At 35.1% G+C, this 15,500-nt stretch overlaps 3 protein-coding genes across 3 annotated transcripts; 1 reads left to right on the forward strand and 2 right to left on the reverse strand.

Moving 5' to 3' along the window:
• Positions 1-1,646: 1,646 nt before the first annotated feature.
• On the forward strand, positions 1,647-7,719 carry LOC102219366. The gene is made up of 5 exons (XM_014475086.2): positions 1,647-1,951; positions 3,192-3,488; positions 3,575-3,693; positions 5,457-5,510; positions 6,877-7,719. Exons 1-5 carry the CDS (start codon positions 1,900-1,902, stop codon positions 6,964-6,966), a joined length of 612 nt encoding a protein of 203 aa, XP_014330572.1. The 5' UTR covers positions 1,647-1,899; the 3' UTR covers positions 6,967-7,719.
• A 125-nt stretch (positions 7,720-7,844) lies between these two features.
• Positions 7,845-9,826, reverse strand: LOC106699651 (interferon a3-like). Its single transcript, XM_014469098.2, has 5 exons — positions 9,695-9,826; positions 9,527-9,610; positions 9,291-9,440; positions 8,082-8,159; positions 7,845-7,984 (listed from the first exon to the last, which is right to left on the reverse strand). The coding sequence occupies exons 1-5, from the start codon at positions 9,824-9,826 to the stop codon at positions 7,886-7,888; spliced, it is 543 nt and encodes a 180-aa protein (XP_014324584.1). The 3' UTR covers positions 7,845-7,885.
• A 2,573-nt stretch (positions 9,827-12,399) lies between these two features.
• On the reverse strand, positions 12,400-13,342 carry LOC111609837 (interferon a3-like). Its single transcript, XM_023340494.1, has 5 exons — positions 13,211-13,342; positions 13,034-13,120; positions 12,786-12,935; positions 12,582-12,668; positions 12,400-12,498 (listed from the first exon to the last, which is right to left on the reverse strand). The coding sequence occupies exons 1-5, from the start codon at positions 13,340-13,342 to the stop codon at positions 12,400-12,402; spliced, it is 555 nt and encodes a 184-aa protein (XP_023196262.1).
• Between the last annotated feature and the right edge of the window lie 2,158 nt (positions 13,343-15,500).

Below are 15,500 nucleotides of genomic sequence, written 5' to 3' on the forward strand. Positions count from 1 at the left end.
TAAATACTGGACTGGTGCTACACAGAGCACAGAATTAGGGAAATGTGATCAGCTTGACTGATTTGAAAACTTCACTCTTGACTGGTTATGGCTCTTGCATAACAAGCCTACCAGTTTTCAGGCAAGCCTGTTTCTATGCTAGCATTCATACACAAGGCAAACTTATATACAAATAATCCAAGCATGGCTCGAAAGAAGCAGTAAAATGATAATGTAACACAAAAATAGCTGATTTAAAAAACTGATAATAGCTCCCAACTTTTAAGCATAAATAATAGATGCTGCCTTCCCTTGCTTAGTTCCTTAGTAAATAGTTCTCTGATGATTATGGGATTCTCAATTGCTTACATGTGATATTTGGACTGACCGCACGTCAGGGGTTGGTGTTCTTGTTCAGGACCCTGGCAACAATACTTTGTTTTAATTTTAAAAACTTTTTGGGGGAGGAAGAAGAGGAGGTATCCATGGAGGACGTGGTGCCTGGATACCTCATGCTGCTGGTAACGGATAGAGAAGAGGGTGGGATTGTCCAGAACTGTGCTAAACTGGTTCAGATCATTATTTGGCTGACCAGAATCTGCTCTCTGTCAGGAAATGCTGAAAGAAAACAGGAGCGCACAATATCAATAAAATGTGCAATGTGATATATGGCAGGTGAAGTTGATGAATGCCGTTGAATATGACTATGAATTCCAATAAGCAACTAAATATTTAGGTAGAACATGTCTTTCTGCTTTGGATAAACTGCAAATGATTGCAGATAATAAGTAGTCTATATATATTGATATGGATATATGATTCTGTGTCTTTCTTCTATCTCTTTTATCTGCTTGCATGCTTGCATGCACACACATACACATTCACCTGTTATGTGAAGGAAATGAGTTCACAGGGGAATGCCCTCTGTAGGGCGAAGCTTAGTTAGATGCCAAAAGGAATAGAATCATGTTGTTCAAGACCACAATGTTAGTCTCCTAGTATTTTTCTGTTGTTTCTACATATTACTACTTATTTAGCTTTAATAAATTGAACTAATTATTTAAATTACATCAACATAGCTTTTAAAATTATTGCATCTGATAACATCTGCTGCTTGCTGTAGTTCCCTAATGACTTTACCAGAACACCTTACCTCCTTAAACGTGTTCCACTGCAATAAATGGCAAACCGCACCAACTTTCTCACTGGAATAGTGAGCTTTAAACCATAAAATATTTAGTGAATATTTATGAAACTCAAAATGTTTGTTGCAATGTGGTTATTTTTTTAAAGAATACTTTAACAGTGATAGATTGTACAGGTCAAAAGGAAAAACAAAAACTACTTCATGCCTGACCTTTGTAGCAGGCCAATGATCCAAGGCACGCCAGCATGTCCAGCTCCAAATGGCTAAAATAAATTATCATTCAGACCGAATAGTCAGAGGCCAACGTTGATTGCGATTAAGCTGCTGTGACCTTAAACAGGCCACTCATGCTTGAAAGCCTTCCAGTGTGGCTGATTAAAAACAATTCTGCAAAGAAGAGTGGCTGAAAATCCCTCCACAGTGGTGTAAACGACTCAATGCCAGTTAAAACAACTTAAAGTTAAGTTGCTATCTACACCAAAAGGCTCAAAAACATATATTATTTTCTTTAGATTTCCCAGATTCGAAGGCTATAATAATTTGCTTTGAGTTTTAAAGGAACTTATATTTTTTCAGGCTGTAGTATTGAAAGTGCATTGTTCAAAGTTATTTTGGTTTGTTGCTCTCCTTCCCTCATTTGCATGAGGCTGAAGCTTGTCAGACTGACTCCACACCCACTGTAGTAACAGCTTAATTCTTTCTCAGACTACAGAGAGACTTCCACTCACTCGCCGTGTCAACTGTTAAGTCAGTTCTTCCTTTTGCATGTCATCATGCGTTGGACTCTAGCTGGATGCTTTGGATTTGTGTTGATAAGTATATCAGGTAATTATAAACTTTTGTCACATGGTTCATTTCACTTGTTAGCAAACTCGGAAAAAAAACATGTAGGACCTGTAATTTTCTGCAGCACCTGTAATCAATGTTGGCAAATTTAATCTTGTTCCGGTAATAGCTGTGTGTTTTTATAGCTACAATATAAAACACATTTTTTAAACTAATTATAGTTAAAAATCTAACTATAATTAGTTTTTTAGGTCTGTTTAACCACAGCTACCAGGCACACAGGAATTTTGCATGTTATTTTTACCTTTACTTCCTGGCCATCTGGAGGAGAAAAGAGGAAGTTCTTGTCTGAGACAAAGAATGTTATGTTATTGTCATGTTGATGAGCTTCTTTACAATTATTTTACAGTAACTGAAGAACTTTGTTAAAAGTATTTTTTATCCTTTAAGGGAAACTATGAACTCATTTTGTTCTCTCTACAAACTCTGTTGTGTTTATTGTCACTTAATTGGTGGTTGTTTTTCTCAGCTTTGATTCACTCTGTAAATAAAATACAGGATAAAACTGACATCATTTTCTTTGAACCATTAGACATCGTGCATATCTGTGTCAAGTTGCCATTCAAAAAATCCAAATAAAAGAAAGTCCTCATGCTTTATAACCCATTAAACTACTAATCATTTATGAAGTCAAATCATTTTATTCAGAAATGTTAGTATTTTTGCTTTTGCTAATCGATTTTAACATTTTGGTAAAATGGACTTCAGCAAGATTTTTGTTTGTTTAATTGTTTAATAAAATGAATAATTTTAATAATAAGCATTGAACATTGATGTTGCTTACAAGTTTTGCTGCTATAGTAAACTGCTCTATTAACTGAATATTTGAACATTGGTAAAATATTTAGGTTTAAAATATCAGAAATGATAATATTTTACAATAAAACATGGATACATATGGGATTAATTTGTTATTTTTTGCTTATATACATTAATTGAAAAAATTACCCCCAATACTTGGATAGAGGATTCATGTGGATTTTATCAACAGAATTAATCAAATAATTTTGAATGTTGGACTTTACATTTTCATAGCGCTTACCCTAGGATTACTTCAGACCATAACTAGTCCTAAGAATTAGATATCCAAATACAAAATTTACCCAAGTAAATCATTTTCTTGTGCCCAAGTAAACTGTATTATTATCTCTTGAGGCTAAGTGGAATGGCGAACTCTATCTTTTTCAATTTCATGTAACTTTTTCTGTTGTCTGCTCAGTCGCCCTGAAGATCAGCCAGAAACCCAGGTTCTACGGATTAAGACCTCAAAAGAAAGTGCCTATTTACTGCCAAGTCTCACCGAAAGATCTGAAAAGCACAGTGGAGTGGTACAAAGCTGACAAATATGGCGCAGACAAGAATAAGATTGTGCATAATGAAAGGATTCGGTTTGAAAGTCAACTTATGATCCAAAACGCTTTCCTTTACTTCATGGAGCTCAAAGTAGAGGACAGAGGAGTGTATTACTGCTCAGTAAATGACACTTTTGGCCCTGGAACTGAAGTACAAGTAGTCAGTAAGTGGACAAGACTCTGTGTGATAGATATAAATAATACACAGTCAAAACACACCTCTAACTTCTCATTTTTCACTCCATGATAGGGCCCTATGACCCTGTCAAAGCCCAGTACAGAAGCCAGATGAAGGATGGCCTTATTGTCCTGCAGGGCCTGCTATTGGGTGTTTGTATCGGCGCTTATCTGCTGCGTAGACAGAATCTGGTACGAATTGCTTTCATCACATTGTTCTTAACTCAACAAAAGCATATGCATTATAAGGGAAATTATGATTTTTTCCCCCCAACAATCAGACATAAAGAGGATAGAAAAAGAGAAAAACTGTTTTTAATTAGGCAGTTTCATATAACCATCATCTGGTGTCCGAACACATCACAGATTGAAATCTAGTGACTTTGGAGGGCACACATAGAGTGAACTCTTTATTATGACAGGAATCTAGCTAGAGATGATCTGAGTTTTGTGGCATTATATATTATCCTGCTGGCAGTAGCCATCAGAAGATCTGGTCATAAAGGGATAGACGTATTTAGCAACAACACTCAGGTACTTCTCCCTACCTAGATTAATACAAATTAGATTGATACAATTAGGGGTACTATTTAATCTAATGTCAGGGTCACTCGATGGGGTTGTTGTGGTCAATATAAATTGATGTGCAGGTTAACCAAGCAAATGCTGGGGTGTATTTGACAAGTCGCAGTAATAGTTTAAATAATTTTACAGTAGCACAAAATCTACTGAAATAGTTTTAGCACACTCTTCTAATTTTACTTTATTTGCTTACTGGCGCATTTAAATATTTATGGTTTCATTTCCAAATTTATTTAAACTGTAACATAGATGAACAAACATGTATTCATCTAAAAATTGTTTAATAAATATATATAGTAAATATGACTCATTTATAGACACACTGCTGTGTATTTATGCATATTTTATCGGCTTATAACTTAGATGGATATGACTGAAATTTCATGTGATAGAGCACACAAAGTAGCACCAGACTGTGAAAGAAAAATAAAAGCCTCAGGGTTTACATACATTTCTACTCAATCCGCTTCACTCTGATATCCCTGAATAAAACCTAGTGGAGCTCTGTTCAGAAGTGATCCACTCTAAAACATTACATTAAAATATTTATGTATGCGTTCAACTACTGATGGATTCAAATCTCTCTGAATATGTCCACCAATTAATCCAGTGGTTCCCAAAGTGTGGGGCGCGCCCCCTAGAGGGGGCGCAGTGCCATTGCAGGGGGGGGCGCAGGAAGCGGTATGAATGAATGAATGAAAAAAAAAACAAACAGTTACACAAAAGTGTTTCACTGTAAAAATGGTTTGTAGTGTGTTTTGTTGCAACCTGATGTGTGAAATAAACTTCGGTGGAGTTTAAAAACGAAATATGTGTATAGGTTTATGTGTAGTTGAATGATGTGTGTGCCCAATTGATGTCTTTTTCTCTTTTTTGCGGGGGATATTTTTGTAATCCATAAGGGAGCCCAGAAAATCTTTGGGAACCACTGAATTAATGTATTAAATGCATGCGCTTTCTGTTTTAATTAATTCATAATGTATTTAAATAATATATAAAGACTTACTATTTGTTAAATTGTGGCACTTTTGATGGGCCTAGGTATGAGAGTTAAGATAACAGAGTAATTAATGTCTCTAAATATCCTAAATAAAATAAAAAGATAGAACATATGAATACCTAAGGTAGTAAGCAAATAATATAAATACACCTGTAATGTAACATAAAAATACATTTTAAAAAGTATTGGATATATAAGCATTTGTTTATGAATTCTGGCCTTGATTGTGCTCCAGAGGTTCTCTTTTCTTCATAATAATAATTACACAAAATAGAGCTTTTTTTGAAAATACATGGATGGATATATCTATTTAAAGTAGTCATAAATGTCATGCCAAATATCTAACAGAGTTTCTTTCTTCCCTTTCATATAGGTGAAAGATAACGACAGCTTATATGAAGAGCCTGAAGCTGACCACATCTATGAGGTTTGTCTAATCTGGTTGTACATTTCCTTTGTTCATTTATTTTTAATAAAGCCATGTCACGTTCAAAACTCTTCACAGATGTGTCTCTTTTACATAACAAGTACAAGTGTAATTTTGACAGCCAACAGGAAGCTCTGTCTCCCTGCATCATTAACCTTTTAACCACAACTGCTCTGTTTGTTCTTCATCCTTTGTTGGAGCTGCTGGCAGCTTCTTGTCTGGACTAAGCTTTCTCTGTTGCCAGAATTGATTCACAGTAACATTAAAATGAGTATCTGTAGATTAAGAAATACACTGTAACGGGTTTTTGTTGATGCAAAAAGAAGTCAATGACAATAGTTATCCAATTAAGCATCTAATATATGTGACTTTACAGTAAAATTATAAAACATTAGGGATCTACAGACTTACTGTTGAGAAAAAATTCTGTTGTAAATGGTTAAATTTAGTTACATTTATTGCACATTGCTCATTTAAATATGAACCAGTAACTGTAACACAGAAATATTCCACTAAGGCCAAGAATAATATTTTAATTTAAGATTGAGTGGTTGTTGTCTCCGGTTAATTAATTTTGCTGTTGTTAATTACATTATCCTATCTATTTTTCTTAAAATGCAACATAAATATGATGCAACATAAGCTAAAATAAAGATAAAACATTATGACACAGAACTGCTGAGAATACAGCAATTTTTCTGTGAAAGTAATTAAGTCTGTAATAATCCACATTGCTTCAATACTGCTGTGAATTCTAAATTAACTCTATTATTGTTGTTACTAATGATTATTTACTTGTAAGATTTGGTCAATGTAAAGAATATATACATTTTTTCTATTAATTTTATTCTACAATATTGCATCACATTGTATTGTATTCTGGATTTCTAGTCCAAAACTATAGACTAGTCTTAAAATGTTTTTGGTTAGCAGTATTATTTATTTATTTACTTATTTATTTACTTATTTATTATTTCTTTTGCGATGTTTTGACAATGTTTAATGTTGGGAATATATACTGTACATCTGCTGAAGGGTAGGTCAGTCCCAAGTAGACTTTTTATTATCATTCTGTTACTTTCTTGGAAAAAACAAAGTGGTACTACCCACAATGACCTTTTGTAGAAAGGTCATCAAAGTTGATGCAAATATTTGTTGTTAATGTCAGCATTTCTTTTTTCGTTTTTTTTTTTTTTTTTTGACATCTAGCAGCTGCATTTCTTGTGTCTGAGTCATTCATGCAAATAAAAGTGTACTGAAAGATAAAGAAAAATCTTTCTTAGATATTGGTTGGCTCTTTTGAATAAACATTGGATTCAGACACATATATGCAAGTGGATTAATTTAATCTAATCCCCAATTTCAGGGCTTGGCCATTGAGGCATGTGGAGGAGGTCTGTATGAAGATCTCACGGCGTACGCTCGGGCTGAAGGAGCCGAGGCCCCATGGGAGTGAAACCGACATTTCCTGCTGCCCCATTGATATGGAGTACATATTCATAATTTTCAGTTGTAGCAGACAGACAAGCCTCCTGTCGGGTGTGAATATATCTGTGTTTTACAGAGAAAGGTGCAGTTTTTGTCATATGCTTAAACAGTTTACTTCTACATTTTCCAGCATTTGCCCAACAAAATAACAGCAGCTGACAGTTGTGACCCAGCAGGACAGAAATATCACTGCTAACTAAATTTAAAGGACATCAACACAATTCAAACAACAACAAAGAACCTTCATTGGTGGTAGTTGTATGAATCCATGAATTGTGTCTCAGGGTGGGTTTGTAAATGTTATGGGGCTTTTTTTAAAGTCATTATCTTCAAGTTTGATCCGTCTTATCATTTTAGATTCTGGATTAGGAATGACCAAATGATTCTTTACAAAACAGTAATACAGTCTTTTAATTAATGACACTGTAATCTCAGGTAGCATGCTTTTGGCTGATTTTTGCATTGATAATTTTATACGTTTTAGTGTTTGTGAAAGAAATTGTTTGCTCTAACATCTGAAATTTCTGCAGATTTTATTTAAATTTTTTTTGGGTGCTTTATATAATTATTTGATCAACTTTGTTGTATCTCATTTTGTTACCATTTTGTCACATGATAGCAGCATAGAACTGCTCTCCATTAGGAATTTAGCGAGGCTGACTTCATGTAAAACATCTGTGTTTAAGAAAAAACAGATTTCAGGTTGCTTCATAGGGTGATTTTTATTGTTTTTAAATCAAATATTGTTTTTAAATAAAATACTGTATATATATATATAAAAAAATTCGTGTCTCAGAATATATTTGATAGTCAATTCCATTTTCTTTAATACAAAAATAATAAATAAGCAAATAAATAAACAGATCGTTGTTGGAAAAGCTGAGGTTTCAGTTAGAGATGAACAGAGAAGAAACCAAATGGTCCGCTCTGATTAGATGGAGTTTGATTTCCCTCCTGATCAACTCCCAGGCTTCAGCACTGTGGCCCTGTGGAATAAGTAATACATCAAAACTGTTGATTATGTTCAAAGAAAAAAATTAATAAAACACAAGTTTAGCCACCTAATTAGAAAGGGAGACTCACCATCTGTCCAAACACGCTGTTTGAGAGTCTCTTAAAGTATATGTGCAGCCTCCTGTTTGGCCTTTTTGGGTTCCCAGCCTTAAAAAAAAGAAAATAATAAAATTAATATTTATTCGTTAAAAGGTTTAAGGTTAACCTTTCTGTTTATGTGGGGTTAACAGCTCCAGTATTCATATGTATTTTACCTCATGACATTCTCAAATTTCTGTGCGTTTTTACTGGACCTTTATGTGATAGATCAACACAAAGGAGCACTAAAATGTGAAGTGAAAAGTGAAATGATATATGGTTTTTAAATGTTCCCACACATAAAGATCTGAAAGTGTGAAGTGTGTTATGCATTTATATTGAGCCTCTCTACTCTGAAGTAAAATCCAGTGCAACCAACCGCCTTCAGAAATCCACGATTTAGCAAATAAAGTAAACCCGTGGTAACTCTGGAGGAGCAGCAGAGATCCACAGCTGAGATTGGACAATCTTTGAACAACACAACTGACACAACCTCACAGCTATGTGTTGTGTCATTGAAAAACCTGGGCTTATAAGGAGTTGTGAGAAGAAAGCCATTGCTGAAAGAAGGAAGCCATAAGAAGTCTTATTTGTAATTTACCGCTAGCCAAATATGGATAAATGATACTTGAGTGAGAAAACTAACAATGCACATCCTGCTCTGAATATTTGATCTTTGGATGACAAAATTAGAATATGCTTGCTAAATGTGGTATTTTTATTAACTGTAATTGTAAGAAATCATAATTAACAGAAATAAATGCTTGTAAAAGGCAGCTTGTGTGAAAGTAAGCCATATAAACTGTTTTATTTTGTGAATGGAGTTAGTGAAATAAATACATTTTTCAGTAATGTTCTAATTTTTCAAATAAGGCATGCAAGATGTTAAACTTGTTTGCAGTGACCCTCTATCTAATTTGACTGAGTTAAAGTTGTCTTATAAAAAGTAATTGGAATAGATCTCAGTCTATGGATCTGCAAACATTGTAGTCAGGGAACCGCATCAAAACTTGTTGGCTAATTTGTCATTTTGTAACCTTTTCCTTCAACGAGACAATTAGGTGCTATTTTGTTTTTGTCTATCTTGTAAACCACATTATTGTACAATCAGGTGGTTATATCGTGACAAAACGTTAGTCGAAAACGGGTGTGAATACTGCTGCAAGATAAATCAGAGGTTTACAAATGAATTGTACTTACACAGAGCTGTAGTTCATCAGCCTGTTTGTTGACAACATTCAGAAAGTGCTCCATTGTGACCTCCTGCCATGATGAAGAGCTGTCATCTTCCTCAAACAGGGCAGAAACCTCCTTCAGAACCTGGACAGTGAAGGCAAGTTTAGCCTCCGCCTGGAACAAGGAGGAGACCATTCACAGGTTGTTACATGCAAATAATCAAAAATAAATATTAATTTTTGATTTTGTAGATGCCTTACAGATGCTCCTGAAGCCTGGTGGTAGAGAGGATAAGGGAATGCCGCAATGTTCACCTCAGGGTCCTGATTTACGTAATGGTAAGCCTGCATCGTATAAGACATAAATATCAGCAAATACTCTGAACTTATCAAATATTAAATATAAAAAAATTGAATCTGGTCTCTTACCATCAAATCCAGCAGAGTTAATGAGTTCGTGCTGTACTGTCTGAATTTATGCTCCATCCACCTGCAGCTCAGCGGAGAGCATGCGCAGAACACACAGAGAAAAATACAGGCGAAGAAAATTCTGCTCAGCATCTTGATTTTTTATTTTTATTTATGTATCTATTTATTTTTATGTAAAGACAAATTTCCTTTCAATATGAATGAATTCCAGATGTCTCCGGCTGTTCTGGTGGATCTGACCTGCAGCGGCCCCTTTAAATTGGGCGCACAGATTTCATTTTCGAAATACGTGCAGCTTTACTCGGAACGTCAATTTCTCACCTCAGCACTAAAACATTTCGCATTCAATTAGCAAAATTAGTCATCAAATTAATTGATGATTAATTTGAATATTTATAGGCTAGAAGAAACTACAGCACGCACTCAAAGAGGCTTGGAGTCCAAATTATGACATCATGAAAAATAAATAAATAGCTTCATAAATAAGTGTTTTATTTACTTTTTTCACTTATAAGTATGGAAAATATTACGATTAATATTTTTAAGCAATGTCTTATTTCATGTTATATGTGGAACTGCCAACCTGAGTAAACATAACATGTCAATAAAATGTTTTGTGAAAGGAAAAACAAAAAAAAGCTTTTTTTTTAGAGTTAGGAAAAATGGTGTGGCTCATAAGCAACAAGGTGTGTTTATAATCCCATAGGTGCCATAAACGGGAAGTTCCTGCTGAGAAATGAAAGCGTCTGCGGCCTGTGACGCGAGTCGACGCTCCTTCCTTGGAATCGTTCAGCGATATTTCGCGTTGTCCCATCTGAAACCCGCTGTGTGAAAACAAAAAACTATAATTCTTTCAGACGAATAGTTCACCACTCAACCTTTCATGATCAGATTAGAGACCATATTACTTACATTTGAATTCCAGATTTGGCGAACTACATTTGTTTCTGGTTAGTTAAAATGAAGTCATCAGACTCTATAAAAGTTTTTTTGGGGTTTTTTTTTAGAATAAATATAATATGTTTATTGATATTAACCCAAATTACACGACATTGTCGTACTCGGCGCATTAATTTCAACGTCATTCATTCAATTTATGAACAACTTTTTGTTTGTTTTACTTTTATTGCCGTGTGTGCGAAGTGTGAAGATGTAAATGAAAGATGATTTAAAAACACATTTTACAGTAGAAATGCAAATATAAGAGAGCATATTTTTAAAGAAATCAATCTAGCATTTTAAGTGGGCTTCAAATAAAAAAAATACATTTGTTCATGCGCCCTCTGGTGATGAAAAACAGTAATTGGACTGATTCGACACCGCATCCAGACTAACAAAGTTTGAAATTTGAAACATTGACATTAAAAATGAGCCAAATTTTAAGATGTGTCAAGCTGCTGTGAAAACAGAGCAAAGACGTAATACTTGAAAGTCAGGCACCAGTATTTTTTCACAACATAGTTTAAAATTAATAAACGGATTTTGATCAATGAAAAATGTAAAACAAAATAAAATTCTTAATCTATTCCTAATAATTTACATTAGGCCTAATTAACAAATCTCTGGATACAGTTGTAATTTGCTTAAGCTGTGAAAGATTATATACATTTGAAAAACTATATTTCCTGATCAAAGCAAACAGATAAACACTATTAAAGTGTATTTTTACCATTTACTTACTTGGTAAAAAGTATTTTTTTAGCTTATCTCAGAACCACATATATATACTTCTTTGTTTTTGTTTCTCAACCCATTTGGATTGAGAAACAAATCCAAATGGGTTGGATTCATCATGAGTCTTACAGGGACACGGACATTTAATCATTTTGGTAGAACAGGAAATGAGTCCAAGCTTTATGACTAATTTAGCGTATCTACTTATTTTAAAAAAAACAACTTGTCTCAAAAAGTGAATTAGGCTGAAAGATCTCAAAAAGCCACACATTATGCACAAATGGAGAGATTATGGAACAGGGGTGGAACTTCCCAGGAGTCACCTCTACCAAAATCTCTCCAAGGGCAGATCAACAACTTATCCAGGAGACTTTAAAAGAACCCATAGTGACATCTAAAGCACTACAGACTGCATATGATTCAACAAGAAGACTGGGCAAAAAGGGCATCCAAGGGACAGTTGCAATGGCAAAACCACTGTTGATTAAAAAGAACAGAAAGGCCCATAGACTTTTGATTAAAATATCCTGTGGACTCTTGAGGCAAAAGTGGAACTTCATATTGACGTTCAAACATTGTGGTTTGCTGCTTCAGGACTTGAATGAGTTGCTGAAAGTGGGAATCATAAATTCATCTAGAAAATCCTGATGCCATCACTTCAACCTCAAGCAAACCCCAGGTATGACAGTAATCCTCAGCACACCAGAAATTCCACCTCTAAATCAGTCAACAATAAACAAATTAAGCTTTTGGAGTGACTTAGTCAGTTGCATTCAAATTTTCTTTTATGAAATATTCTAGTTGCACATTTCTTTGCAATTTTGTTCGGGTGCTTCAATACTACTGAAGTAAAATGATAGAATAAAACTCAGTCATTTTTGTAGTTTTATTTTTTTAAATCATCTTTATTTCCACAAAAAGAAACAGAAGGAAATACACGTTTGGGTAACAGCAGAAGCACTAAAATTAGGAATATATAGGTAAATAAATACTTAAATAATAAATTAAAGGTTCGGCCATGTTCATGAGTTTTAGTTGGGGGGGAGCAGAGAGGAAACCAGGTGGTCTGCTTTCATTAGACAGTCTTTGACTTCCCTCCTGATCAGCTCCCAGGCGTCAGCACTGTGGCCCTGAAGACACAACAATGTTATTATTACATTATGCAGTTTTGAAACACGGCATGCATAGTAGCAGACAGAGAATGTAAACTGACCATTTTCGCCAGGATTTCATTGGATAATCTCTTGAAATACAAGTGCAGCTTGGTGTTCCTCTTCTTCATGTGGCTATGGCCTTTAATCTGAAACAATTAGAGAGAAAAGTCAGGTGTATAGATTATGTTTTGTACATTTGTTGTGAGATGTGTTTAGATTAAACTGTTATGAAACGTATCCAGTCTGAATGGAGGTGAACTTACACAGGAGTGAAGTTCATCAGCCTGTTTGTTGACAACATTGAGAAAGTTCTCCACTGTGACCTCCTGCCATGATGAAGAGTTTTGATCTTCCTCAAACAGGGCAGAAACCTCCTGCAGGATGTGGACTGCGAAGGAAAGTTTACCTTCAGCCTGGAACAAGAGGAAGAAGAGGAAAACTATGAGATGACTGATTAATCATTGCTGGCTCATCCACAATAGATCATAAGCAGCAGCTGTAGAGGACTTACTGATGCTTTGGATGCCTGGCTGTACAGATGATCAGGGAAGGCCACAGTGTTCTCTTCATCCTCAGTGCTGTTAGTAATGTTATTCGCCTGCAGCACAAACAGACGCACACGTCAGACCTTAAATACATTTTCATAGATTAGACGAACTTTAAAAAGTCTTCAAATCTGGTCTCTTACCATCATATCCAGTAGATCCAAAGCGTTTCCGCTGTACTGTCTGAATTTATGCTCCATCCACCTGCAGCTCAGCGCGGAGCCTGAGCAGAACAGACCGAGAAACACACAAGCGAAGAAAATCCTGTTCAGCATCTTGACTTTGTCTTTTAAACGAATTGTAAATATTTTCTGTATGAACGCTGATGTCTCCTGGTGTTGTTGTGTGGACGCAGAGCCGCAGCGGAGCATTTAAGCCCGAGCGAAGAATTTCATTTTCCTAATGTTTCATCAAACCGTCATCCTGCGGTTTTCAGATCAATTTGGCCGATTTCAGGTTTGAAGAATGTAAATAATAATAATAATAATAATAATAATAATAATAATAATAATAATAATAATAATAGTTATCATTATTATTATTATTGAATGAAATATTTTTAATTTTTCTCGACCGCGCTTTCAGACGCACATAGAGGAAATTAGAATAAATAGTCACAGCATGTACATATATTCTACAATAGACAGGGGGAAGTACTAATTGAACAATGAACAAACGAAGTCTTTAGTTTTTTGATCCTACAAAGTCGTGTGCCCTATAGCATGCTTTTGTTGAATGATATCTGTTGGGTAAAGTCTATTATTTGTTTTCTTGGTTAATGTTAGCAGATTTAACCGTTTGACTATACTAAGGAGCTTATGCTAAATAATGGTATTAGTGCGAGATGGACAAGTTTAAATTTAATTATGAATAATTGTGAATAACACGCCCGCAGCCGCGTGTTCCAGCTAAAACAAAGATGAAATATCATAGTGAGCGTCAGAGCCGCTTTCAGTTTCTCTCCAACTTTCCCTGTTTCGCTGCTGTCAGTTCATTCACATTGATGGCGGCCACCGCAATGAATTGATGCAATTCAAACAACTCCGACACACCTTCCAGGTGTGTTGTCATTCATTTCGAAATCAGTTATCTAACTCAAGTCAAGTTTATTTGTAGCCTACAGCACATTTCAGCAACAAGGCAGTTCAAAGTGCGTTGCATCATAAAAACATAACGCAGCAACAAATTAGGCAACGAGCAATATACAGTACGTCACATTTTCTCAAATGTCATCGTCAAAATCATCAAGCAAATACAAATCTAATATGTTGACCAACATTCCAATAATCAAAGGCAGCTCTAATCATGGGTTTTCAGCCTTGATTTAAACTAATTCAGTTCATGTTTGCTTTTCTTTTTTCAAGTTGCTTTTTATATTGACAGCACGTTTTTATTTTTATTTTTATTTTGTCTACAATTGCTACTCAGTGGTGGTTGTTGTGTGTCTTGTCTCTATGCTGTAACTGCGAAATAATTTCCCTGCTGGGATGAATAAAGTAATTCTATTCTATTCTATTCTATTATATTATATTCTATTCTATTCTATGTTTGAAATGGACATTTATCGTGTTTTCACACATTTACTTATCTAACTTCATTTTCTCCAGCGTGCCCATTCTGGTGAGGTAGATAAAGATTTCTTTTAGATGTAAAAAAGAAGACTCAACAACAAAGAAAACAAAACAACTATTTTTTTAAAAATATTTCCACTGAAAAAAAAAACGTTACTGACATAATCAAAGAAAGTTCAGACATTTTTACTGCGTGTGCTAATGAGGTGGTAAGGAATTGACACGGTACGAAATGTCCTGCAGCACCTGAACAAAATACGGGTTCGAAACGAACTAAACGTACCAGCTCGTTACTTCCCACGGCTGTGAATTTTGTTTCTCTGTTTCTTACCTGACCCCGAGTTTGGATCAGCTAACTTTTATCTTAGGTAACCTCATTCCGTACCTTAGAAATTAGTATCTAAATAGTTGTTTCTAGTGGATATTGAGTAAATTCAAGAACAAAGTTTGGTTTATTATCAGGCTAATTGACGTATAAACGTGCCTCATCCCATGATGGCCCATGAGGATAAATGCATTTCAATTAAAGTCAGCACGTTCATCTTGTTTTGAAACGTTCACTGCAGCTTTTGTGGCCTCAACTATTTCAGTCCACGGCCTATTTTTCATGATTATTTCACTCGTTCACACGGATTTACATGGTGTACATTTACAGGCTCACGAGCCAAACAATGGTTCGTTTTCTACCTGAATGAAAGCCGCTCTCTCCTCCGCTGGCTTTTCCCAAGGTGTGTCTGGAAAGCGAAATGCAGGCTCTGGCTTAAATGCTCCGCTGCGGCTCTGCTTCCACACAACAACACCAGGAGACATCGGAGTTCGTGTACAAAGAAGTTTTATTGTTTAGTTAAAGGACAAAGTCAAG

This window comes from Xiphophorus maculatus, chromosome 10, assembly GCF_002775205.1.
Source record: "Xiphophorus maculatus strain JP 163 A chromosome 10, X_maculatus-5.0-male, whole genome shotgun sequence".
NCBI classification, from domain to species: Eukaryota; Metazoa; Chordata; class Actinopteri; order Cyprinodontiformes; family Poeciliidae; genus Xiphophorus; species Xiphophorus maculatus.

Coding starts and splice junctions, on each gene's coding strand:
- LOC111609837 (XM_023340494.1), bottom strand. CDS start 13,342: ATGCTGAACAGGATTTTCTTCGCTTGTGTGTTTCTCGGTCTGTTCTGC. Junction 12,936..13,033: donor GCCAGGCATCCAAAGCATCA/GTAAGTCCTCTA, acceptor CTCTTGTTCCAG/GCTGAAGGTAAACTTTCCTT. Junction 12,669..12,785: donor CTGATGAACTTCACTCCTGT/GTAAGTTCACCT, acceptor TAATTGTTTCAG/ATTAAAGGCCATAGCCACAT.
- LOC102219366 (XM_014475086.2), top strand. CDS start 1,900: ATGCGTTGGACTCTAGCTGGATGCTTTGGATTTGTGTTGATAAGTATA. Junction 1,952..3,191: donor TGTGTTGATAAGTATATCAG/GTAATTATAAAC, acceptor TTGTCTGCTCAG/TCGCCCTGAAGATCAGCCAG. Junction 3,694..5,456: donor TGCTGCGTAGACAGAATCTG/GTACGAATTGCT, acceptor CCTTTCATATAG/GTGAAAGATAACGACAGCTT.
- LOC106699651 (XM_014469098.2), bottom strand. CDS start 9,826: ATGCTGAGCAGAATTTTCTTCGCCTGTATTTTTCTCTGTGTGTTCTGC. Junction 9,611..9,694: donor TAACTCTGCTGGATTTGATG/GTAAGAGACCAG, acceptor TATACGATGCAG/GCTTACCATTACGTAAATCA. Junction 8,160..9,290: donor CTGATGAACTACAGCTCTGT/GTAAGTACAATT, acceptor CTTTTTTTTAAG/GCTGGGAACCCAAAAAGGCC.